General features: G+C 41.2%; 1 protein-coding gene across 1 annotated transcript in view; it reads left to right on the top strand.

Annotated features, from left to right (window-relative positions):
• Positions 1–25,658, top strand: part of PDHX (pyruvate dehydrogenase complex component X) — a 419,248-nt gene that overhangs the window by 169,539 nt on the left and 224,051 nt on the right. Inside the window, exon 5 of the mRNA XM_053720527.1 lies at positions 3,698–3,796. Coding sequence (XP_053576502.1) covers positions 3,698–3,796 — 99 coding nt within the window. The remainder of the gene's footprint in view (positions 1–3,697; positions 3,797–25,658) is intronic.

Genomic DNA, 25,658 nt, shown 5'->3' with positions numbered 1-25,658 from the left:
CCCGGCCACGAGGAGGAATGGCTCCGGGTTGCAGGTCTATGGCACAATCATGAGACAACGTACCGGCACGCACCTTGTCAAACACGTCTAGGAACTCTCGGTACTCCTCTGGCAATTAAGATACCAAAGAAGTGCACAAGACTTTAACTGGTTTCCGAAGACAAGTGGAAATACATTGCGGGGACCACGACAAAATTTCGGACCTGCTTCAGTCGAGACTGGGATTGTGCTTTTGGAGCCAGGGATAACCCAGAACAACCGGAAAATGCGGAGAGTTTATCACCTGGAACTGGAGGGTTTCAAAATGGAGAGCCCCAACAGCCATGGACAATGGAGCAGTTTCGTGAGTAACAAGTACGGGCTGAAGGGGCCTGCCATTAATGGCCTCAATAGCAAGTGGAGCGGACCGAGGCAAAACCGGAATGGAGTGCTTGGATACAAAAGCACTGTCAATGAAATAGCCCGCAGCACCGGAGTCAACAAGAGCCTTAGTGAATATGGAGGAGTCCACCCAGGAAAGGACAACCGTGACAAAAGCTTTATCCTTAAGCAGTTCCGGGGATGAGGATAAGCCACCCAAGGTCTGCCTCCGACAGGACCTTAGGTATGAGCGTTTCCCGGCCGTGTAGGACAAGACTTCAAAAGGTGGCCTAGTAACCCACAATAGAGGCAGAGCCCCTCCCTCCTCCTAAAGGCCCTCTCTGCCGCAGAGAGACTCGTGAATCCCAACTGCATTGGCTCAGCAGTACCTGGTGACTCGGTACCAGGAGGCTTGGGATGAGAGGGAGGCATGGGTGGGAATGAACACGTAGGAGACAACGGAACAGGAGGCTTCCGCAAGCGCTCCTTGTAAGAGGGCCTCTCTCGGAGTCTGATGTGAATTAGGATCAAAAAAGACACCAATGCCTCGAGATCCTCTGGTAAATCTTTGGCAACAACTTCGTCTTTAATTGCATCAGAGAGCCCATGAAAGAAGGCGGCAACAAGGGCTTCATTGTTCCAACCTACCTCTGCGGCAAGCGTATGCAACTCAATAGCATACTGAGCAACAGATCTTGTACCTTGCTGAATGGACATGGAGTCTTTTAGCAGCAGAGGAGGAGCGAGCCGGAACATCAAATACCCTTCGAAAGGAGGCCACAAATTCAAGGTAATTTGAAATCGCAGGTTTATTAGTCTTCCACAAGGGATTAGCCCAGGCAAGAGCTGTGTCCAGAGAGTAACGAGATGAGAAATCCCACATTAGCTCTGACAGAGAGAAACGCCTGAGGTAACATCTCAAAGTAAATGCCCACCTGGTTAAAAAACCCTCTGCACTGAATAGGATCGCCTCCATATCGCTGAGGTAGAGGTGCAGAACCGGACATGTTCCTGGTAGGCATAGGTGCAACAGCGGAAACAGGAGCAGCCATAACTTGCGGGACACTTTGGTCCAAATGTGAAGTGCGAGTCAGCAGGATTTGCAGGGCTAGTGCAAATTGATCCAAGCGGTGATCCTGTTCATCCATCCTGGAAATGATGGCAGGTAAAGGTGGATTATTAGCACCATCAGGATTCATGGCCTTTGCGTAATGTCAGGATGCCAGGAATCAGACTGAGACGAGTAGTGCAAAAATAATCACACCTTTATAATAGCAAAAAATAATAAAAAGTCCACAAGTCAAATAACAAGCCAGGAGTCTAAACCAGAGTTGGTAGTCAGACGAGCCGAGTCAGGAGCCAAAGCGAATAGTCAGACGAGCCGGAATCAGGAACAAGGAAAACAGCAGAGTCCGGAACAAGCCAGGGATCTGGAACCAGGAAGGACGTCAGGCAGCCAGGTAATACACAGGAACTCTCACAAACAGGTCTGAGACAACGCAAAGGCAAAACATACTGAACAGCGGCCCTTTAAATAATAAGTGATGACATCACAATTCTGAGACTGCATCCTGTCTCACATGGATGATGCACACCAGTCTGGCCATAAAAGGAAGTGTAGGAAATGAGCAGCATCCCCACAATGCACCATAGTCAAGATGGCAAACAGGGAAAAAACCCTGACACACAAGGGGTGAATCATGTGTTTTACCTGTGATGTTTTCTATTGGAGCAGAATGATTTAAATAGGTAGCAGTTACTTGTATCATTACAGTCTGAGGAAACGGCGTTGATCGCAGAGAAACGTGTCACTGTATCAATGACATTTGTTTTTATCCAATAAATGTTTTTATCGCTACCGCTCCTGTTGGTTATTCTTGAATTACGATCCGATCTTTCATCCTGAGCATTGTTTTTGCTGCAAGACACGCTTGGTACCAGCAGAGGACGATTGATTCCAATCACCTACGGTGTAAGTAGGTTCCTCACCCTGAGAGTTCACCTGTCCAGAGAGCTGGTTTTCAAGTCAGCTGAGCAGCTCAGAAGTCTCGGCCTGCTCCATTTGCACTATTGTGGTGCATCAACGCTCTTGAGTGGTTTACCTATGTTTTTGGGTTGGCTTGTTGCCCTTACGTTACTGCACTTAGAGGCGCCTCTGTTTTGTTTTCCTTCTCAGGAAATCCGATTCTCTACAAAGCCACAGGATGGCTGCAGCTTGAAATTGAAAGCTTGTCTTCCATGCATCCAGTATGGGGTGGTAGATAGTTAAGGTTCACTTTCCTGGAGGGGTCACCATTGCTGAATTTGAAAGGGAAAAAAAAAAAGATTCTTTATGTTAACAAAAGTTTAAAGTAACAATCTTCACAGAACTGTAGTTATTTGCAGCCATCTTGATAGTTTCTATTGCATGTTGTTATTGATTTTCAGGACCATTCTGCTTATGAATCTTCAGTAAGATGTTTCTGAGCTTGGCACTTTTTTTGTGTTCCTATAGTCACCATAAAGCTGATTTCTCTGTTATGCTACTTCATTTTTTTTCCCCAAAGTTACTTTTAGTTGTGAAATGTATGAAATTGTGTGTCTGAATCCATGTTAACAGGATTCTAATGCTATCCATTACGTCATGTAACTTCTGTAGTCCATTCTGCTTCTTAAACCGGGCTGAAAGCTTTAAAAGGTTATTTAACTGACTAGATTTTCTGTCTGAGCTTTGTGTTATAAGCTTAGGATTGCCACTATAATTGTTCATACTTGGTCAATGTATCACAAATGCATGCTTATTAAATCTGTATTTTCAGTAGCACAAGCAGCATTTTGGTACTGAGCCACCAGCTCCGATATATGGTTCTTCAGGAGTTTGAGAAAAATATAATTTAAATTTATTTCTTCACACTTGTACCAAAACCATATGTATCTGTGCTCTGTCATGCACATTTTGTATATTTGACTAGTCTTTTGTTTTGGGGGTCCCAAACCTTCACCCAATCTTTGTGCTTAAACTGCTCATTTGGGGTTTTAAGATACCAGCGGTGACCATTAATTTCTCAAGGGCGTTGCCCAGATAAGACTTTTTATTGATCGATAATTAAAAAGAAAATAATTATACTCCTGTATTTCAGTTCTAGTTTAATTATGACAATCTATATTTGACTAATTTCCTTGTGATACCTCTAAGATAGACATTTAATCTGCTGCCTCTAAGCACCTACAACACTTTCTTGATTTAATAAGCCCATTATCCTTTTGTGATCAGTTGACATGTTTCTCATTTCACTTGTATAATTCTGGTTTAGTTGTATGTTTTTCTAACCATTCTTATTTTTATTGTTTTTTTTAGAATACGCTTAAGTCCAGCAGCTCGACGCATCTTGGAAACGAACGGCCTGGATCCGAACATCATAGCCCCCTCAGGGCCTCATGGGATAATCACAAAAGAGTAAGTAATAGAGATTTGTCTAATCTATTATGTGCCATGTGTAAAAATTACCATTAATGCTCATTACAAGTTTGAGGCATCATGTTCATACTAATGGGTATATGCCGCCTTTATTGTGTAGTAAACTACCTTTATTATGTAGTTGGATCAGCCAAGGAATGTGTCTGTGGGTAGCCATTGTGGTCTTGTGATTTGTATATGATCTGGTGCTTTTGAAAACACGCCGCTGGCAATATTCACGTTCTGGTTTATTTGAAGCAAGTTAGCTTTGGGTATTAACGGTTATTAGTTATAGATGTTTGTTTATTCCTGTATTTCCCTATTGTGTTTGTAATAGGTTCTTCTTTGGTATCTAAACAATCAATTTAATGTTGTGTGCAGATAGATTTTTTCTGTATTTAGTTCAGCATAGTCAGGACCATCACTACAAATTATAAGGGGATGCGGGCTACTGCTAGATCTTCACCTGGCTCAGGCTCTTTCTCACCATCACAGAGAGGCTGCAAATCCTCTGGCAGTAGCAGGAATCTCTGTGTTTGTCCAAAACACACCACAGCATCAAAGATGTGAATAAGGGGTCAAGTTACATTTGTTTTTCCCTCTACAGGAAAAGTGATTTACTGTAAACCTTGTGTGTGTATTTAAGAAGGCTATGGTTTGCCTTGTGGCTGCCAGAGGTGAAGGCTATGATGGCTTCTAAGTATCCTTCTTTTTTCACATAGATTGAGAATTGGACATATTTTAGCTCTTGTCCATCTCATGAGGGTTTGACTCTGATCCCTTTAGAACAGGAATGGGGAACCTTGGCCCTCCAGATGTTTCAGAACTAAATTATCCATGATGCTTAGGCACTCTGATGTCCAGCATTATGGGAAATGTTGTTCTGAAACATCTGGAGGGTCAAGGTACCTCATTTCTGCTTTAGAAGGTCAGAATCTGATATTATTCTCAGTTCTAAGTGTTTGTTGTCTCCAGTTTTTCTTGAAGTTTATTTCTTTGTATTTTTATTTTGTCATCCCATGACTTCTATAGTTGTCTCTTAAAGGTTCAAATGAGGATTTTGTTCTGCTGTGTTGCCCAGTTACACAAGTTTTCACTTGTAAGTAGTTTTTAGTCTGACAAGTTAACGAGAACATTCCACATTAACAATCACATTAAAGTGATAGAAAGTGCAGCCAATCTTCTAATGACATTTTTGAAAAATTAAATATGAACGATATTAAATATAATTTAAAAAAAATAATATATATATTAATTGTATTCCTAGTTTTCACTTCATATTGTCCTGCGAGACCCCTTGTACTTTTTTTTTTTTTTTTTTGACGTTTGTAACGTGAAACCAGTCAGTTCGCTGTTTGCTTTGTGCAACTGTCTGTGAGTAACATGTGTGCGTGAAAGCGTACATCCCCTTGTCATTCATATGAAGTGCGCATTATCTGCTATGGGAACGCTCACTACCTCATTACAAAAAGGGGAAGGAAAAAGAATGAGCAGAGGAAAGAGCAACGCAGAGTAAAAAAAACAAAGCACACATTTGAAAATATAGCAGTTTCCATTGTTAAATTATAAGGAATCCGATTTTAAATTATATATGTTTTTATTTACCGTCACTTTAAAAGGATCATTTAACCTAAATTTTAACGCACATAAAACATTGTTTTCCTAGCCTGAATTCATGAGATTACAAACCTAATTTGTGTGAACTCTATACAAATGCTTTATCCTCGAGTGAAAAACAAACCTATGAGCTTTCTATTTGTGTGTACAGCACTTACCCATATGCACGTACAATAATCATCCATATGTGGGCTATTAAGATTTCTTTGATTAATTGTATTTTTCATTAAGAATGAAAATGCACATATGGCGTAACTTTTGCAGATGTGTATTGTAGTTCACTGATTTCTTTCATGTAAGTGTCAAGAGTCCATGAGCTAGTGACGTATGGTATGAGATATACATTCCTACCAGGAGGGGGGCAAAGTTTCCCAAACCTCAAAAATGCCTATAAATGCACCTCCCACCTCACACATACAAACTTTGCCTCTCTTGGAGGTGGTGCAGTAAGTTGTGCTTGGTTTTCTTCTGTGATAGGTGCTTCTAAGCATATTGAAGCCCAGTTCCTCTCAAAGTACAGTGTGTGCCTGAGGGATGTGAAGGGAGTATTGCCTGATGATACCATGTTTTCACCTATGGAAATCTATTCTAAGGCTCTCTGTAATCGGTTGCAGGGATTCATCTGCTGCCTCCCTTTACAGATAGACGACATACTCCTTTTCCATTACTTCTGCTGATGGTTTCAGTACTGGTTTGGCTGTGTGCTATATGTGGATGGGTGTCTTCTGGTAAGTATATATAATTTTTTTAAGACACACTCAGCTATGTTTGTCACTTTATCTTATAAAGTTTTAAATGTATATTGTATATATTTGCCATGAGTCAGGTCTGTGTATTTCCCTTTGCAGTCTAACAGTTTCAGCATAGAAATTATGTTTATGGGAGTTTTTAGGCTTACCTGGGGTTCCAGTTAGTTGTAACTTGTAGTCTGTTTCTTTCAAAATTTTCGTGGGCTTAGGCTCGAGATGACGCATAATGTTCCTTTTTATCGCAACATTTTTGGTGCAAAAATTTTTGGCACGAAATCGCGTCTGCTGTGACGCGAGTCGCGTCATTTCTTGGGACTTTCTTGATGCAATTTTTGACGCAAGTCGTGTAATTTTACTTGTTAAGCTTTGGCGCCAAAAGTTTCTTTCTCTGCATTTGCGCCATTCTTGCCGCCAAAATTTGTTATATTAAGTGTCTCCCTCTTTTTTGATCTCTGCTTTCATTTGATTCATAGAGGGCTAGGTTGCTTACTTTTGATTTTATTTTTGTATAAAACATTTTTTATCATAAGCATTTTTTCCCATTCCTGAAACTATTTGAGGAAATTGGATATTTCTCCAACATTGGTGTGTCCGGTCCACGGCGTCATCCTTACTTGTGGGATATTCTCTTCCCCAACAGGAAATGGCAAAGAGTCCCAGCAAAGCTGGTCACATGATCCCTCCTAGGCTCCGCCCACCCCAGTCATTCTCTTTGCCGTTGCACAGGCAACATCTCCACGGAGATGGTTAAGAGTTTTTTGTAGTTTTATTCTTCTATCAAGTGTTTGTTATTTTAAAATAGTGCTGGTATGTACTATTTACTCTGAAACAGAAAAGGATGAAGTTTTCTGTTTGTAAGAGGAAGATGATTTTTAGCAGACAGTAACTAAAATCGATTGCTGTTTCCACACAGGACTGTTGAGATGAAGTAACTTCAGTTGGGGGAAACAGTTAGCAGTCTTTTCTGCTTAAGGTATGACTAGCCATATTTCTAACAAGACCATGTAATGCTGGAAGGCTGTCATTTCCCCTCATGGGGACCGGTAAGCCATTTTCTTAGTTAAACATAAAAGAATAAAGGGCTTCAAAAAGGGCTTAAAAACTGGTAGACATTTTTCTGGGCTAAAACAATTGCTTTACTAGGCATATTATGCAGATTCTAACTAATTATTGGTATTATAATCTTGAGGAACGTTTAGAAAAACGGCAGGCACTGTGTTGGACACCTTTTTCAGATGGGGGGCCTTTCTAGTTATAGACAGAGCCTCATTCTGGGACTGTATAGGGGTTAAATGTAAAAACGGCTCCGGTTCCGTTAATTTAAGGGTTAAAGCTCTGAAATTTGGTGTGCAATACTTTTAATGCTTTAAGACACTGTTTTGAATTTTTGAACAATTCCTTCATACTTTTTCACATATTCAGTAATAAAGTGTTTTCAGTTTGAAATTTAAAGTGACAGTATCGGTTTTATTTTAAAACGTTTTTTGTGCTTTGTTGACAAGTTTAAGCCTGTTTAACATGTCTGTACCATCAGATAAGCTATGTTCTATATGTATGAAAGCCAATGTGTCTCCCCATTTAAATTTATGTGATAATTGTGCCATAGTGTCCAAACAAAGTAAGGACAGTAATGCAACAGATAATGATATTGCCCAAGATGATTCCTCAAATGAGGGGAGTAAACATGATACTACATCATCCCCTACTGTGTCTACACCAGTTTTGCCCACACAGGAGGCCCCAAGTACATCTAGTGTGCCAATACTTATTACCATGCAACAATTAACGGCTGTAATGGATAACTCCATAGCAAATCTTTTATCCAAAATGCCTACTTATCAGAGAAAGCGCGATTGCTCTGTTTTAAACACTGAAGAGCAAGAGGACGCTGATGATAACTGTTCTGACATACCCTCACACCAATCTCAAGGGGCCATGAGGGAGGTTTTGTCTGATGGAGAAATTTCAGATTCAGGAAAAATTTCTCATCAAGCTGAACCTGATGTTGTGACATTTAAATTTAAATTAGAACATCTCCGCGCACTGCTTAAGGAGGTGTTATGTACTCTGGATGATTGTGACAATTTGGTCATTCCAGAGAAATTATGTAAGATGGACAAGTTCCTAGAGGTTCCGGTGCCCCCCGACGCTTTTCCTATACCCAAGCGGGTGGCGGACATAGTAAATAAAGAGTGGGAAAGGCCCGGCATACCTTTTGTTCCCCCCCCTATATTTAAGAAATTATTTCCTATAGTCGACCCCAGAAAGGACTTATGGCAGACAGTCCCCAAGGTCGAGGGGGCGGTTTCTACTCTAAACAAACGCACTACTATTCCTATCGAAGATAGTTGTGCTTTCAAAGATCCTATGGATAAGAAATTAGAGGGTTTGCTTAAAAAGATTTTTGTACAGCAAGGTTACCTTCTACAACCAATTTCATGCATTGTTCCTGTCACTACGGCAGCGTGTTTCTGGTTCGAGGAACTAGAAAAATCGCTCAGTAAAGAATCTTCGTATGAGGAGGTTATGGACAGAGTTCAAGCACTTAAATTGGCTAACTCTTTTGTTTTAGATGCCGCTTTGCAATTAGCTAGATTAGCGGCGAAAAATTCAGGGTTTGCTGTCGTGGCGCTCAGAGTGCTTTGGCTAAAGTCTTGGTCAGCGGATGTGTCTTCCAAGACAAAATTGCTTAACATTCCTTTCAAAGGTAAAACATTATTTGGACCTGATTTGAAAGAGATTATTTCAGACATCACTGGGGGAAAGGGCCACGCCCTCCCACAGGATAGGTCTTTTAAGGCTAATAATAAGCCTAATTTTCGTCCCTTTCGCAGAAACGGACCAATCTCTAATTCTGTATCCTCTAAGCAAGAGGGTAATACTTCACAACCCAAACCAGCCTAGAAACCAATGCAAGGCTGGAACAAGGGTAAGCAGGCCAATAAGCATACCACTGCTACCAAAACAGCATGAAGGGATAGCCCCCGATCCGGGACCAGATCTAGTGGGGGGCAGACTTTCTCTCTTTGCTCAGGCTTGGGCAAGAGATGTTCAGGATCCTTGGGCACTAGAAATAGTTTCTCAAGGTTATCTCCTGGAATTCAAGGAACTACCCCCAAGGGGAAGGTTCCACAGGTCTCAATTATCTTCAAACCAAATAAAGAGACAGGCATTCTTACATTGTGTAGAAGACCTGTTAAAGATGGGAGTGATACATCCAGTTCCAATAAGAGAACAAGGAATGGGATTTTATTCCAATCTGTTCATAGTTCCCAAAAAAGAGGGAACATTCAGACCAATTTTGGATCTAAAGATCCTAAACAAATTTCTCAGGGTACCATCGTTCAAAATGGAAACTATTCGAACGATCCTACCTACTATCCAGGAAAATCAATTTATGACTACCGTGGATTTAAAGGATGCGTACCTACATATTCCTATCCACAAGGAACATCATCAGTTCCTAAGGTTCGCTTTTCTGGACAAGCATTACCAGTTTATGGCACTTCCATTTGGATTAGCCACTGCTCCAAGGATTTTCACAAAGGTACTAGGGTCCCTTCTAGCGGTTCTAACACCAAGGGGCATTGCAGTAGTACCTTACTTGGACGACATCCTGATTCAAGCGTCGTCCCTGTCAAAAGCAAAGGCTCATACGGACATCGTCCTAGCCTTTCTCAGATCTCACGGATGGAAGGTGAACAAAGAAAAAAGTTCTCTGTCCCCGTCAACAAGAGTTCCCTTCTTGGGAACAATAATAGATTCCTTAGAAATGAGGATTTTTCTGACAGAGGTCAGAAAATCAAAACTTCTAAGCTACTTCATTCTGTTCCTCGTCCTTCCATAGCGCAGTGCATGGAAGTAATAGGATTGATGGTTGCAACAATGGACATAGTTCCTTTTGCACGAATTCATCTAAGACCATTACAACTGTGCATGCTCAGACAGTGGAATGGGGATTATACAGACTTGTCTCCGACGATTCAAGTAGATCAAAAGACCAGAGATTCACTCCGTTGGTGGCTGACCCTGGACAATCTGTCACAGGGAATGAGCTTCCGCAGACCAGAGTGGGTCATTGTCACGACCGACGCCAGCCTAGTGGGCTGGGGCGCGGTCTGGGAATCCCTGAAAGCTCAGGGTCTATGGTCTCGGGAAGAGTCTCTTCTCCCGATAAACATTCTGGAACTGAGAGCGATATTCAATGCTCTCAGAGCTTGGCCTCAACTAGCAAAGGCCAAATTCATAAGGTTTCAGTCAGACAACATGACGACCGTTGCATATAACAATCATCAGGGGGGAACAAGGACTTCCCTGGCGATGAAAGAAGTGACCAAGATAATTCAATGGGCGGAGGATCACTCCTGCCACTTGTCTGCGATCCACATCCCAGGAGTGGAAAATTGGGATGCGGATTTTCTGAGTCGTCAGACATTCCATCCGGGGAGTGGGAACTCCATCCGGAAATCTTTGCCCAAATAACTCAATTATGGGGCATTCCAGACATGGATCTGATGGCGTCTCGTCAGAACTTCAAGGTTCCTTGCTACGGGTCCAGATCCAGGGATCCCAAGGCGACCCTAGTAGATGCACTAGTAGCACCTTGGACCTTCAACCTAGCTTATGTATTCCCACCGTTTCCTCTCATCCCCAGGCTGGTAGCCAGGATCAATCAGGAGAGGGCCTCGGTGATCTTGATAGCTCCTGCATGGCCATGCAGGACTTGGTATGCAGACCTGGTGAATATGTCATCGGCTCCACCATGGAAGCTACCTTTGAGACAGGACCTTCTTGTTCAGGGTCCATTCGAACATCCGAATCTGGTTTCCCTCCAACTGACGGCTTGGAGATTGAACGCTTGATTTCTCCAACATAGGTGTGTCCGGTCCACGGCGTCATCCTTACTTGTGGGATATTCTCTTCCCCAACAGGAAATGGCAAAGAGCCCAGCAAAGCTGGTCACATGATCCCTCCTAGGCTCCGCCTACCCCAGTCATTCTCTTTGCCGTTGTACAGGCAACATCTCCACGGAGATGGCTTAGAGTTTTTTAGTGTTTAACTGTAGTTTTTATTATTCAATCAAGAGTTTGTTATTTTAAAATAGTGCTGGTATGTACTATTTACTCAGAAACAGAAAAGAGATGAAGATTTCTGTTTGTATGAGGAAAATGATTTTAGCACCGTAACTAAAATCCATGGCTGTTCCACACAGGACTGTTGAGAGCAATTAACTTCAGTTGGGGGAACAGTGTGCAGTCTCTTACTGCTTGAGGTATGACACATTCTAACAAGACGATGTAATGCTGGAAGCTGTCATTTTCCCTATGGGATCCGGTAAGCCATGTTTATTAAGATAGTAAATAAGGGCTTCACAAGGGCTTATTAAGACTGTAGACTTTTTCTGGGCTAAATCGATTCATTATTAACACACATTTAGCCTTGAGGAATCATTTATTCTGGGTATTTTGATATGATTATATCGGCAGGCACTGTTTTAGACACCTTATTCTTTAGGGGCTTTCCCTAATCATAGTCAGAGCCTCATTTTCGCGCCGGTATGGCGCACTTGTTTTTGAGGACAGCATGGCATGCAGCTGCATGTGTGTGGAGCTCTGATACATAGAAAAGTCTTTCTGAAGGCATCATTTGGTATCGTATTCCCCTTTGGGCTTGGTTGGGTCTCAGCAAAGCAGATTCCAGGGACTGTAAAGGGGTTAAATATAAAAACGGCTCCGGTTCCGTTATTTTAAGGGTTAAAGCTTCCAAATTTGGTGTGCAATACTTTTAAGGCTTTAAGACACTGTGGTGAAATTTTGGTGAATTTTGAACAATTCCTTCATACTTTTTCGCAATTGCAGTAATAAAGTGTGTTTAGTTTAAAATTTAAAGTGACAGTAACGGTTTTATTTTAAAACGTTTTTTGTGCTTTGTTATCAAGTTTATGCCTGTTTAACATGTCTGAACTACCAGATAGATTGTGTTCTGACTGTGGGGAAACCAAGGTTCCTTCTCATTTAACTATATGTATTTTATGTCATAAAAAAATTTAGTAAAAATGATGCCCAAGATGATTCCTCAAGTGAGGGGAGTAAGCATGGTACTGCATCATCCCCTCCTTCGTCTACACCAGTCTTGCCCATACAGGAGGCCCCTAGTACATCTAGTGCGCCAATACTCCTTACTATGCAACATTTAACGGCTGTAATGGATAATTCTATCAAAAACATTTTAGCCAATATGCCCACTTATCAGCGAAAGCGCGACTGCTCTGTTTTAGAAAATTCTGTAGAGCATGAGAACGCTGATGATATGGTTTCTGAAGGGCCCCTACACCAGTCTGAGGGGGCCAGGGAGGTTTTGTCTGAGGGAGAAATTTCAGATTCAGGAAACATTTCTCAACAAGCTGAACCTGATGTGATTACTTTTAAATTTAAGTTGGAACATCTCCGCGCTCTGCTTAAGGAGGTGTTATCCAATTTGGATGATTGTGATTATCTGGTCATTCCAGAACCACTATGTAAAATGGAAAAGTTCTTAGAGGCCCCGGGGCCCCCCGAAGCTTTTCCTATATCCAAGCGGGTGGCGTACATTGTTAGTAAAGAATGGGACAGGCCCGGTATACCTTTAGTACCTCCCCCCATATTTATAAAATTGTTTTCCTATAGTCGACCCCAGAAAGGACTGATGGCAGACAGTCCCCAAGGTCGAGGGGGCGGTTTCTACTCTACACAAGCGCGCCACTATACCCATAGAAGATAGTTGTGCTTTCCAAGATCCTATGGATAAAAAATTAGAAGGTCGGCTAAAGATGTTTGTTCAGCAAGGTTCCCTTCTACAACCAATTGCATGCATTGTCCCTGTCACTGCAGCCGCGTGTTTCTAGTTTGATGAGCTAGGAAAGGCGATTATTAGTAATTCTTCTTCTTATGAGGAGATTATGGACAGAATTCGTGCTCTTAAATTGGCTAATTCTTTCACCCTAGACGCCACCTTGCAATTGGCTAGGTTAGCGGCGAAAAAATTCTGGGTTTGCTATTGTGGCGCAGAGCGCTTTGGTTAAAATCTTGGGCAGCGGATGCGTCTTCCAAGAACAAATTGCTTGACATTCCTTTCAAGGGGAAAACACTCTTTGGCCCTGACTTGAAAGAGATTATCTCTGATATCACTGGGGGCAAGGGCCACGCCCTTCCTCAGGATAGGTCTTTTCAAGACCAAAAATAAACCTAAGTTTCGTCCCTTTCGCAGAAACGGATCAGCCCCAAGGGCTACGTCCTCTAAGCAGGAAGGTAATACTTCTCAAGCCAATCCAGCCTGGAGACCTATGCAAGGCTGGAACAAAGGAAAGCAGGCCAGGAAACCTGCCACTGCTACCAAGACAGCATGAAATGCGGGCCCCCGATCCGGGACCGGATCTGGTGGGGGGGCAGACTCTCTCTCTTCGCTCAGGCTTGGGCAAGAGATGTTCTGGATCCTTGGGCGCTAGAAATAGTCTCCCAAGGTTATTCTCTGGAGTTCAAGGGGCTTCCTCCAAGGGGGAGGTTCCACAGGTCTCAGTTGTCTTCAGGCCACATAAGAAGACAGGCATTCTTACATTGGGTAGAAGACCTGCTAAAAATGGGAGTGATTCATCCTGTTCCATTAGGAGAACAAGGGATGGGGTTCTACTCCAATCTGTTCATAGTTCCCAAAAAAGAGGGAACGTTCAGACCAATCTTAGATCTCAAGATCTTGAACAAGTTCTCAAGGTTCCATCGTTCAAGATGGAAACCATTCGAACACTTCTTCCTTCCATCCAGGAAGGTCAATTCATGACCAAGGTGGATTTCAAGGATGCGTATCTACATATTCCTATCCACAAGGAACATCATCGGTTCCTAAGGTTTGCATTCCTGGACAAGCATTTCCAGTTCGTGGCGTTTTCTTTCGGATTAGCCACTGCTCCTAGGATTTTCTCATAGGTACTAGGGTCCCTCCTGGCGGTGCTAAGACCAAGGGGCATTGCTGTAGTACCTTACTTGGACGACATTCTGATTCGAGCGTCGTCCCTTCCTCAAGTAAAGGCTCACACGGACATTGTCCTGGCCTTTCTCAGATCTCACGGATGGAAAGTGAACGTGGAAAAGAGTTCTCTATCTCCGTCAACGAGGGTTCCCTTCTGGGGAACTATAATAGACTCCTTAGAAATGAGGATTTTTCTGACAGAAGCCAGAAAAACAAAACTTCTAGACTCTTGTCGGATACTTCATTCCGTTCCTCTTCCTTCCATAGCGCAGTGCATGGAAGTGATAGGTTTGATGGTAGCGGCAATGGACATAGTTCCTTTTGTGCGCATTCATCTAAGACCATTACAACTGTTCATGCTCAGTCAGTGGAATGGGGACTATTCAGACTTGTCTCCAAAGATACAAGTAAATCAGAGGACCAGAGACTCATTCCGTTGGTGGCTGTCCCTGGACAACCTGTCACAAGGGATGACCTTCCGCAGACCAGAGTGGGTCATTGTCACGACCGACGCCAGTCTGATGGGCTGGGGCGCGGTCTGGGGATCCCTGAAAGCTCAGGGTCTTTGGTCTCGGGTAGAATCTCTTCTACCGATAAATATTCTGGAACTGAGAGCGATATTCAATGCTCTCAAAGCTTGGCCTCAGCTAGCGAGGGCCAAGTTCATACATCAACCATCAGGGGGGAACAAGGAGTTCCCTAGCGATGGAAGAAGTGACCAAAATCATTCTATGGGCGGAGTCTCACTCCTGCCACCTGTCTGCTATCCACATCCCAGGAGTGGAAAATTGGGAAGCGGATTTTCTGAGTCGTCAGACATTGCATCCGGGGGAGTGGGAACTCCATCCGGAAATCTTTGCCCAAGTCACTCAACCGTGGGGCATTCCAGACATGGATCTGATGGCCTCTCGTCAGAACTTCAGAGTTCCTTTCTACGGGTACAGATCCAGGGATCCCAAGGCGGCTCTAGTGGATGCACTAGTAGCACCTTGGACCTTCAAACTAGCTTATGTGTTCCCGCCGTTTCCTCTCATCCCCAGGCTGGTAGCCAGGATCAATCAGGAGAGGGCGTCGGTGATTTTGATAGCTCCTGCGTGGCCACGCAGGACTTGGTATGCAGATCTGGTGAATATGTCATCGGCTCCACCATGGAAGCTACCTTTGAGAGACCTTCTTGTTCTAGGTCCGTTCGACCCACTCCAGCTGACTGCTTGGAGATTGAACGCTTGATCTTATCAAAGCGAGGGTTCTCAGATTCTGTTATTAATACTCTTGTTCAGGCCTGAAAGCCTGTAACCAGAAAAATTACCACATAATTTGGTATATCTGTTGGTGTGAATCTGCAGGATTCCCTTGGGACAAGGTTAAGATTCCTAAGAGTCTATCCTTCCTTCGAGAAGGATTGGAAAAAGGATTATCTGCAAGTTCCTTGATGGGACAGATTTCTGCCTTGTCTGTGTTACTTCACAAAAAGCTGGCAGCTGTGCCAGATGTTCTAGCCTTTGTTCAGGCTCTGGTTAGAATCAAGCCTGTTTACAAAATTTTGACTCCTCCTTGGAGTCTCAACCTAGTTCTTTCAGTTCTTCAGGGGGTTCCGTTTGAACCCTTACATTCCGTTGATATTAAGTTATTATCTTGGAAAGTTTTGTTTTTGGTTGCAATTTCTTCTGCTAGAAGAGTTTCAGAATTATCTGCTCTGCAGTGTTCTTCTCCTTATCTGGTGTTCCATGCAGATAAGGTGGTTTTGCGTACTAAACCTGGTTTTCTTCCAAAAGTTGTTTCTAACAAAAACATTAACCAGGAGATAGTTGTGCCTTCTTTGTGTCCTAATCCAGTTTCAAAGAAGGAACGTTTGTTGCACAACTTGGATGTAGTTCGTGCTCTCAAATTTTACTTAGCAGCTACTAAGGATTTCAGACAAACTTTGTCTTTGTTTGTTGTTTATTCTGGTAAACGGAGAGGTCAAAAAGCAACTTCTACCTCTCTCTCCTTCTGGATTAAAAGCATTATCCGATTGGCTTATGAGACTGCCGGACGGCAGCCTCCTGAAAGAATCACAGCTCACTCCACTAGGGCTGTGGCTTCCACATGGGCCTTCAAGAACGAGGCTTCTGTTGATCAGATATGTAAGGCAGCGACTTGGTCTTCACTGCACACTTTTTCTAAATTTTACAAATTTGATACTTTTGCTTCTTCTGAGGCTATTTTTGGGAGAAAGGTTTTGCAAGCCGTGGTGCCTTCCATTTAGGTGACCTGATTTGCTCCCTCCCTTCATCCGTGTCCTAAAGCTTTGGTATTGGTTCCCACAAGTAAGGATGACGCCGTGGACCGGACACACCTATGTTGGAGAAAACAGAATTTATGTTTACCTGATAAATTACTTTCTCCAACGGTGTGTCCGGTCCACGGCCCGCCCTGGTTTTTTTAATCAGGTCTGATAATTTATTTTCTTTAACTACAGTCACCACGGTAACATATGGTTTCTCCTATGCAAATATTCCTCCTTAACGTCGGTCGAATGACTGGGGTAGGCGGAGCCTAGGAGGGATCATGTGACCAGCTTTGCTGGGCTCTTTGCCATTTCCTGTTGGGGAAGAGAATATCCCACAAGTAAGGATGACGCCGTGGACCGGACACACCGTTGGAGAAAGTAATTTATCAGGTAAACATAAATTCTGTTTTTATCAAAGCGTGGGTTTTCAGATTCTGTAATAGATACTCTGATTCAGGCTAGAAAGCCTGTAACTAGAAAAATTTACCATAAAATATGGAAAAAATATATCTGTTGGTGTGAATCTAAAGGATTCCCATGGAACAAGATAAAAATTCCTAAGATTCTATCCTTTCTACAAGAAGGTTTGGAGAAAGGATTATCTGCAAGTTCTCTGAAGGGACAGATCTCTGCTTTATCTGTTTTACTTCACAAAAGACTGGCAGCTGTGCCAGATGTTCAAGCATTTGTTCAGGCTCTGGTTAGGATCAAGCCTGTTTACAGACCTTTGACTCCTCCCTGGAGTCTAAATCTAGTTCTTTCAGTTCTTCAAGGGGTTCCGTTTGAACCCTTACATTCCGTAGATATTAAGTTATTATCTTGGAAAGTTTTGTTTTTGGTTGCAATTTCTTCTGCTAGAAGAGTTTCAGAGTTATCTGCTCTGCAGTGTTCTCCGCCCTATCTGGTGTTCCATGCAGATAAGGTGGTTTTGCGTACTAAGCCTGGTTTTCTTCCGAAAGTTGTTTCCAACAAAAATATTAACCAGGAGATAGTTGTACCTTCTTTGTGTCCGAATCCAGTTTCAAAGAAGGAACGTTTGTTACACAATTTGGACGTAGTCCATGCTCTAAAATTCTATTTAGAGGCTACTAAAGATTTCAGACAAACATCTTCCTTGTTTGTTGTTTATTCTGGTAAAAGGAGAGGTCAAAAAGCGACTTCTACCTCTCTTTCCTTTTGGCTTAAAAGCATTATCCGATTGGCTTATGAGACTGCCGGACGGCAGCCTCCTGAAAGAATCACAGCTCACTGCACTAGGGCTGTGGCTTCCACATGGGCCTTCAAGAACGAGGCTTCTGTTGACCAGATATGTAAGGCAGCGACTTGGTCTTCACGGCACACTTTTGCCAAATTTTACAAATTTGATACTTTTGCTTCTTCGGAGGCTATTTTTGGGAGAAAGGTTTTGCAAGCCGTGGTGCCTTCCATTTAGGTGACCTGATTTGCTCCCTCCCTTCATCCGTGTCCTAAAGCTTTGGTATTGGTTCCCACAAGTAAGGATGACGCCGTGGACCGGACACACCAATGTTGGAGAAAACAGAATTTATGCTTACCTGATAAATTACTTTCTCCAACGGTGTGTCCGGTCCACGGCCCGCCCTGGTTTTTTAATCAGGTCTGATGAATTATTTTCTCTAACTACAGTCACCACGGTATCATATGGTTTCTCCTATATATATTTCCTCCTGTCCGTCGGTCGAATGACTGGGGTGGGCGGAGCCTAGGAGGGATCATGTGACCAGCTTTGCTGGGACTCTTTGCCATTTCCTGTTGGGGAAGAGAATATCCCACAAGTAAGGATGACGCCGTGGACCGGACACACCGTTGGAGAAAGTAATTTATCAGGTAAGCATAAATTCTGTTTTTGTTTAAATGTTATTTTTTCTTTTTTGTTACATATTGCAAGATGTCTCCGACTGATCCTGCCTCTGATGTTATTGTAGGAAGCTGATCTTACTACTTCAGCTCAAATAAGTGGCACTTGTTATGGAAAATTATTACATGCTGATAAGGTTTCTATAAGTACAAATACATCTTCTGTTAAACCTTCACAGTCTAATGTACATGATATTCCTGTAGATATAAAATATTATATTGCTGCAGCCATAGAGAAGGCTATGACTGCTATTCCTCCAAATAAATGTAAAAGGTCTTTCCTAACTTCTCATAAATCTGATGAAGCTTGTATTGATCGACAGCATACTGAAGCATTGTCTGCTGATGAGGATTTCTCTGGATCAGAGGATCCTACTTCAGAGACTGAAATTGATAAATCAACCTTTCTTTTTATTATTGAATATATTCGTTCTTTATTAAAGGAAGTATTGTTTACTTTGGGTATTAAGGAATCTAGTCCTCTTGATAACTAGAATAGCAAACGTTTGAATTCTGTTTTTAAAACTTCTGAGGTTACTCCTGACGTTTTTCCTATTCCAGATGCTATTTCTCATTTGTTTACTAAAGAATGGTCTAAACTTGGTGCTTCTTTTAACCCTTCTTTTAGCTTTAAAAAGCTATATCCTTTACCTGTGGCTAATTTAGAGTTTTTGGGAAAAAAGTCCCTAAGGTTGATGGGGCTATTTCTACTCTTGCCAAACGTACTACTATTCCTATGGAAGATTGTACTTCCTTTAAGGATCCTTTTAGATAGGAAGATTGAATCTTATCTTAGAAAATCATATTGACATACTAGCTGTATTCTTAGACCTGCTATTTCTATGGCTGATGTTGCTGCTGCTTCAACTTTTTGGTTGGACAGTTTAGCTCAACAGTCTAGCATTGTTGTCTAGCATTGTTCTTTTACTTCAACATGCTAATAATTTCATTTGTGATGCTATATTTAATGTCATTAAGATTGATTTTAAATCTGTTTTTAGCTATTCTTACTAGAATTGAAGACCAAATTAAACTTTCATTATTCAGATAGGACATGTCATTTTAAACAACTTTCTAATCTACTTTTATCATCAAATTTGCTTTGTTCTCTTAATATTCTTAGTCGAAGGCTAATACTAGGTAGGCTCATATGCTAATTTCTAAGCCCTTGAAGGCATTTGACAGTTTTTCACAGCTAGAGGGCGTTAATTCATGTGTTTTATATAGATAACATTGTGCTCATGCACGTGAAGTTATTTAAGAGTCAGCACTAATTGCCTGAAATGCAAGTCTGTCAAAAGAGCTGAGATAAGGAGGCAGAAGCTTAGATATAAGGTAATTACAGAGGTAAACAGTATATTTCTATAATAGTGTTGGTTATGCAAAACTGGGGAATAGTAAAAAAAAAAAAAAAGGGATTGTCTATCTTTTTAAACAATAAAAATTTTGGTGTTTACTATCCCTTTAAATTTTGGAATGCGGATATGGTGTCTAAATCTAGATTATTATCTTTATCATTTCAGGGTAGTGGTTCTCAATTGTATTGTATTATCTTCACTATCATCGGGGAAAAGGAGTTTTTCTGCCCCAAGATAAGAAATCTAAGGGTACATTTAAAGCTTCCATTCGTTTTCATTCCTTTCGTCAAAATAGAGAAGAAAAGGCCTCTCCTTCGCCTAAGGCCTCTGGTTCTAATTAGAGACCATCTCCAAATTGGAATAAATTCAATCCCTATAAAAAAACTAATCCAGTCCCTAAGACTGCATGAAGGTACAGCCCTCAAACCAGTTCAACTGGTGGGGGGGCAGACTGAAATTATTTCAACGCATTTGGCCAGTATCTGTTCAAAATTATTGGTTTCAGAATATTGTTTCTCAGGGGTATCGAATAGGTTTCAGAATAAGACCTCCTATGGGAAGATTCTTTCTTTCTCATGTTCCAACAGACCCTGTAATGGCTCAGGCTTTTCAAAACCGTTTCAGACCTAGAGTTTTCAGGGGTGATTGTTCCAGTTCCTCTGCAGGAACGGGGTTTTGGTTTTTATTCAAATCTTTTTATTGTCCCAAAGAAAAAAGATTCGTTCAGACCAATTCTGGATCTGAAATTTTTAAATCGTTTTGTAAGAGTCCCAACTTTCAAGATGACTATAAGGACTTTTCTGCCTTTTTTGTTCAGCAAGGGCATTTCATGTCCACAATAGACTTACAGGATGCTTATCTTCACATTCCAATTCATCCAGACCACTATCGATTTCTGAGATTCTCTTTTCTAGACAAGCAATACCAATTTGTCGCTCTTCCGTTTGGCCTAGTGACAGCTCCAAGAATCTTTTCGAAGGTTTTCGTGCCCTTCTTTCTGTAATCAGAGAGCAGGGTATTGCGGCGTTTCCTTATTTGGATGATATCTTGGTACTAGCTCAATCATTTTATTTAGCGGAATCTTACACAAAACAACTAGTGTGGTTTCTTCAAGAACATGGTTGCAGGATCAATTTACAAAAGAGTTTCTTGATTCCTCAGACAAGGGTCACCTTTTTAGGTTTCCAGATATATTCAGTGTCCATGACTCTTTCTCTGACAGACAGACAAATGAAGTTTAGTTTTAGCTTGTCTAAACCTTCCGTCTCTATCATTCCCTTCAGTGGCTATGTGCATGGAAGATTTAGGTCTCATGACTGCCGCATCGGACGCAATCCCCTTTGCTCGTTTTCATATGAGGCCTTTACAGCTTTGCATATTGCACCAGTGGTGCAGGGATTAAACTACGATATCACAATTGATATACTTAAATCCCATCACTCAATTCTCTCTGATTTAGTGGTTAGACCATCACCTTATTATTCAAGGGGCCTCATTTGTTCTTCCCACCTGGACTGTGATCACTACAGATGCAAGTCTCACAGGTTGGGGAGCTGTCTGGGGGTCTCTTACAGCACAAGTGGTTTGGTATCCTCAAGAGGCAAGGTTACCAATCAATATTTTAGAACTCTGTGCTGTTTTCAGAGCTCTTCAGGCGTGGCCTCTATTGAAGAGAGAACTTTACATTTGTTTTCTGACAATATCACAACAGTGGCATATGTCAATCATCAAGGAGGGACTTGCAGTCCTTCAGCAATGAAGGAATTATCTTGGATATTTTCTTGAGCGGAATCCAACTCTTGTCAAATTTCTGCGATTCATATCCCAGATGTAGACTATTGGGAAGCGGATTATCTCAGCCGTCAGACCTTACATCCGGGGGATTGGTCTCTCCATTCACATGTTTTTTTTTCATCTTGTACAGATGTGGGGTCTTTCAGAAATAGATCTGATGGCCTCCCGTCTAAACAAGAAGCTTCCCAGATACCTTTCCAGGGATACTCTGGCAGAGATGGTCGATGCCTTAGCAGTTCCTTGGTTTTACTAACCTGCTTACATTTTTCCGCCTCTGGTTCTTCTTCCAAGGGTGATCTCTAAGATCATAATGGAACAATCTCATGTGTTTCTGATAGCACCAGCATGGCCTTACAGGTTTTGGTATGCAGATCTTGTCCGGATGTCCAGTTGCCAGCCTTGGCCACTTCATTTAAGGCCAGACCTTCTGTCTTAAGGACCGTTTTTCCATCAGGATCTCAAATCTCTAAATTTGAAGGCATGGAAATTGAATGCTTAGTCATAGAGGTTTCTCTGACTCAGTGATTAGCACTATGATACAGGCTTGTAAGTCTGTTTCAAGGAAAATGTATCATCGATTTGGAAAACCTATATTTTGTAGTGTTCCACTCATAAATATTCTTGTCATTCTTTCAGAATTCCTAGGATTTTACAGTTTCTTCAGGATGGTTTGGATAAGGGTTTGTCTGCAAATACTTTAAAATGAGACATTTCTACTCTTTCTGTCTTATTTCATAGAAAGATTGCTAAACTTCCTGATATTCATTGTTTTGTTCAGGCTTTGATTCGTATCAAACCTGTTATTAAATCTATTTCTCCTCCTTGGATTCTCAATTTGGTTTTGAAGATTTTACAGGTTTCTCCTTTTGAGCCTATGCATTCTCTGGATATTAAATTACTTTCTTGGAAAGTGTTATTTCCTTTGGCTATCTCTTCTGCTAGAAGAGTTTCTGAATTGTCTGCTCTCTTGTGAGTCTCCTTATCTGATTTTTCATCAAGATAAAGCTGGTTTGCGGACTTCATTTAAATTTTTGCCTAAAGTTGTGAATTCGAACAACATTAATAGGGAAATTGTTGTTCCTTCCTTGTGTCCTAATCCTAAGAATACTATTGAAAGGTCTTTACATTATTTGGATGTGGTAAGAGCTTTGAAATGTTATGTTGAGGCTACTAAAGATCTCAGAAAGACTTCTAGTCTATTTGTTATTTTTTCTGGTTCCAGGAAAGGTCAGAAAGCCTCTGCCATTTCTCTAGCACAGGGGTGGGCAAGAGGTAGATTGCAGTATACCAGTGGACCGCAAGTGAATTTTGAAGGTGACCACCTGTAAGATTTCAAAAGTCTGCATAATAAGAGAAAGATTTCTCACACATCTACAGCGGCAAGACTCTTCGCTCAGAATCTAGAATTCTAGATAGAATCTATATTCTGAGTGAAGAGTCTCGCCACCGTAGATGTGTGAGAAATCTTTCTCTTATGCAGACTTTTGAAATCGGCTATGACTCTGAGTCTATGACGGTGGTATGGGCACTGTATTTCAGCATGTGCGACACAGCTGTAGCTGAACTCGCTGCCCCAGCTTTGGTTACAGGACCTGTCCCCTAATCAACCTGACATGGCGTCTAGTCAATAATGCTACTTTGTAGAATGAGTCTCGAGTCGTCTTGATTGTGAGACTACTTATCATACGGAGGCACAGTACACAGATAAGGTTGCTTGACGGTCCCAGCGTGATGTAAAAAAAAGAGCTCTCGCAGTGAGTAAAGACAGAACGCGGCAGTATTTGTTATTAAAGAGCGCGGCTGATTTTTAAAGATATATTATTTGTGTAAAAAATTAAATTTTCAGCCAGCAGTTTCTATTTGTGGCAAAAATACAATGTTTGCACCCGGTTACACAGTGTGTGCTGGACTATTCTTTGTTTTTTTTAATAAATACATTATTGTAATTATTATCAAGACTAGTGTTTTTTTGTTTTTTTTAGTTAGGTAACCACATCACTTGGAATAAAATTAGAGGTAGCCCTTGCCTTACAAAAGTCTGCCCACCCCTGCTCTAGCATCTTGGTTGAAACTTTTGATTCACAAAGATTATTCGAAGGCAGGACAGTCTCCGCCTCAGAGAATTACAGCATAATCTACTAGATCAGTTGCCACTTCCTGGGCTTTGAAGAATGAAGCTTCAGTTGATCAAATTTGCAAAGCAGCAACTTGGTCTTTGCATACTTTTACTAAATTTTACCATTTTGATGTGTTTGCTTCTTCGGAAGCAGCCTTTGGTAGAAAGGTTCTTCAGGCAATTGTCTGTTTGATTCTAATGCCTTTGTTTTGAGTTTTTTCGAAATTTTTAAGAAAACTTCATTATTTTTTTAGTTTTTATATCTCAGCGGATTTCGCTGTTATTTTATCCCTCCCTCGCTAGTGACTTGTGGATTCTTGGGTATTATATCCCATACGTCACTAGCTCATGGGCTCTTGCCACTTACATGAAAGAAAACATAATTTATGTAAGAACTTACCTGATAATTGTATTTCTTTCATAGTGGCAAGAGTCCATGAGACCCACCATATGTTTCGTGGTTATGATTTTTTGTATAAAGCACTTTATTTTTTCCAGTTCCTCTTTGGGAAACTTTGCCCCCTCCTGGTAGGAATGTATATCCCATACCGTATGTCACTAGCTCATGGACTCTTGCCACTATGAAAGAAAGAAATTTATCAGGTAAGTTCTTACATAAATGATGGGTTTTTTTTCCTTCTTAATAATGATCTTTAGCCCACTGGATTTGTTCTGCAGCCCTTATGATAACCACCAATTAAGGCTCTGACTTATACTACCAGGGATATAATTATTTATTTCATGGTCAAGCTGCCATCAAGTACCTTTAGAGTTTTATTGCTTCATTATTATCTCAAGCAATATGTGTTACCTGCTAGTCCTGAACACAATCCTTCAGGTTTATTAGAGAACAGATTCATACTTTCTGGTCAGTCTATTACTTAAAGTAGAATTGTATCACTTTGTTGAAAAATAAAACGTGTATAAGTGATTCCTTTATCAGAAGCCTGATGGAACCATAATGATCTGAAAGCTTATTAAGTAATCTTTCATTTAGTTAGCTGGCTAACATGGTACCAAGAAAACAATTATTTTATCACTTTGTTGTGCTCCCGTTTTTGTTGTGCGCTCTTCCTCTCTAATTTTTTCTGTGTGTTTCTCTCTTTAATGCTACATTTCTCTCTCTTTCTCTTTCTTTCTCTCGTTCTTTCTTTCTCTCTTTCTCTTTCTTTCCCTCGCTCTTTCTTTCTCGTGCTCTTTCTTTCTCTCGTTCTCTTTTTCTCTCTCTCTCTCTCTCTCTCTCTCTCTCTCTCTCTCTCTCTCTCTCTCTCTCTCTCTCTCTCTCTCTCTCTCTCTCTCTCTCTCTCTCTCTCTCTCACTCTTTCTTATTTTCCTAGTTCTCTACTACAGTTTACAATTAAAGGGAAATCAAACCAACTCTATCTGCCATTGTATGCCATTGTATTTGTGTTTGGTCACATGTTTGTATTATATCACAGTATTAGCTGTGTGTAGAAACAATTCAATTTAAAATCTATAAGCACTCTAAGGTCCTTATGAGAGACTTGTATAAAGCTTTTGCTGTGTCACATTCTCACGTATTTGCTAATTAAAAAATTGCATTTCTCTGTCCCACTGACACATTTTAGTTCAGCTGTACTTTTAGATTCTCATTTCAAAGCCGAATCTCATTCTGGTCTAAGAACTAGAATATCAAATTGTTCATCTCAGTCTGTAATCTAAATATTTTATTGTGATGTAGCTGAAAAATATAGAAAATTGAGGGCAAATAATTGGCACAGTGTCTAATGTATAGATAGGAGTCTATAAGGTATCTGTAAAACCTTGGTGCTACCCCTTAAAGTGCTATTCAAAGTGTAGGAGGGGTAGAGATGTGGGGAATTTAGAGGGGATTATTAGCACTTAAACTCCTAATATTGGTACATGCTGTATTGAAACAGCTAATGCTGGGTATCTCTTTAGGTATTAAAACATATGAATTTTATTATCATTGATTAAAATAAATTCTATAAGTGGTGATAGACATCACCCCCCTTCACACCATTACATTGGGGGATACTGATGATGACGATAATCGGGTCACACAGGTTAACACCAATTGGAGGGATATATTGAAAAC

Source organism: Bombina bombina, chromosome 7 (assembly GCF_027579735.1).
Source record: "Bombina bombina isolate aBomBom1 chromosome 7, aBomBom1.pri, whole genome shotgun sequence".
In the NCBI taxonomy this organism is placed as follows: Eukaryota; Metazoa; Chordata; class Amphibia; order Anura; family Bombinatoridae; genus Bombina; species Bombina bombina.
This window is presented reverse-complemented; position numbering and strand designations above follow the sequence as displayed.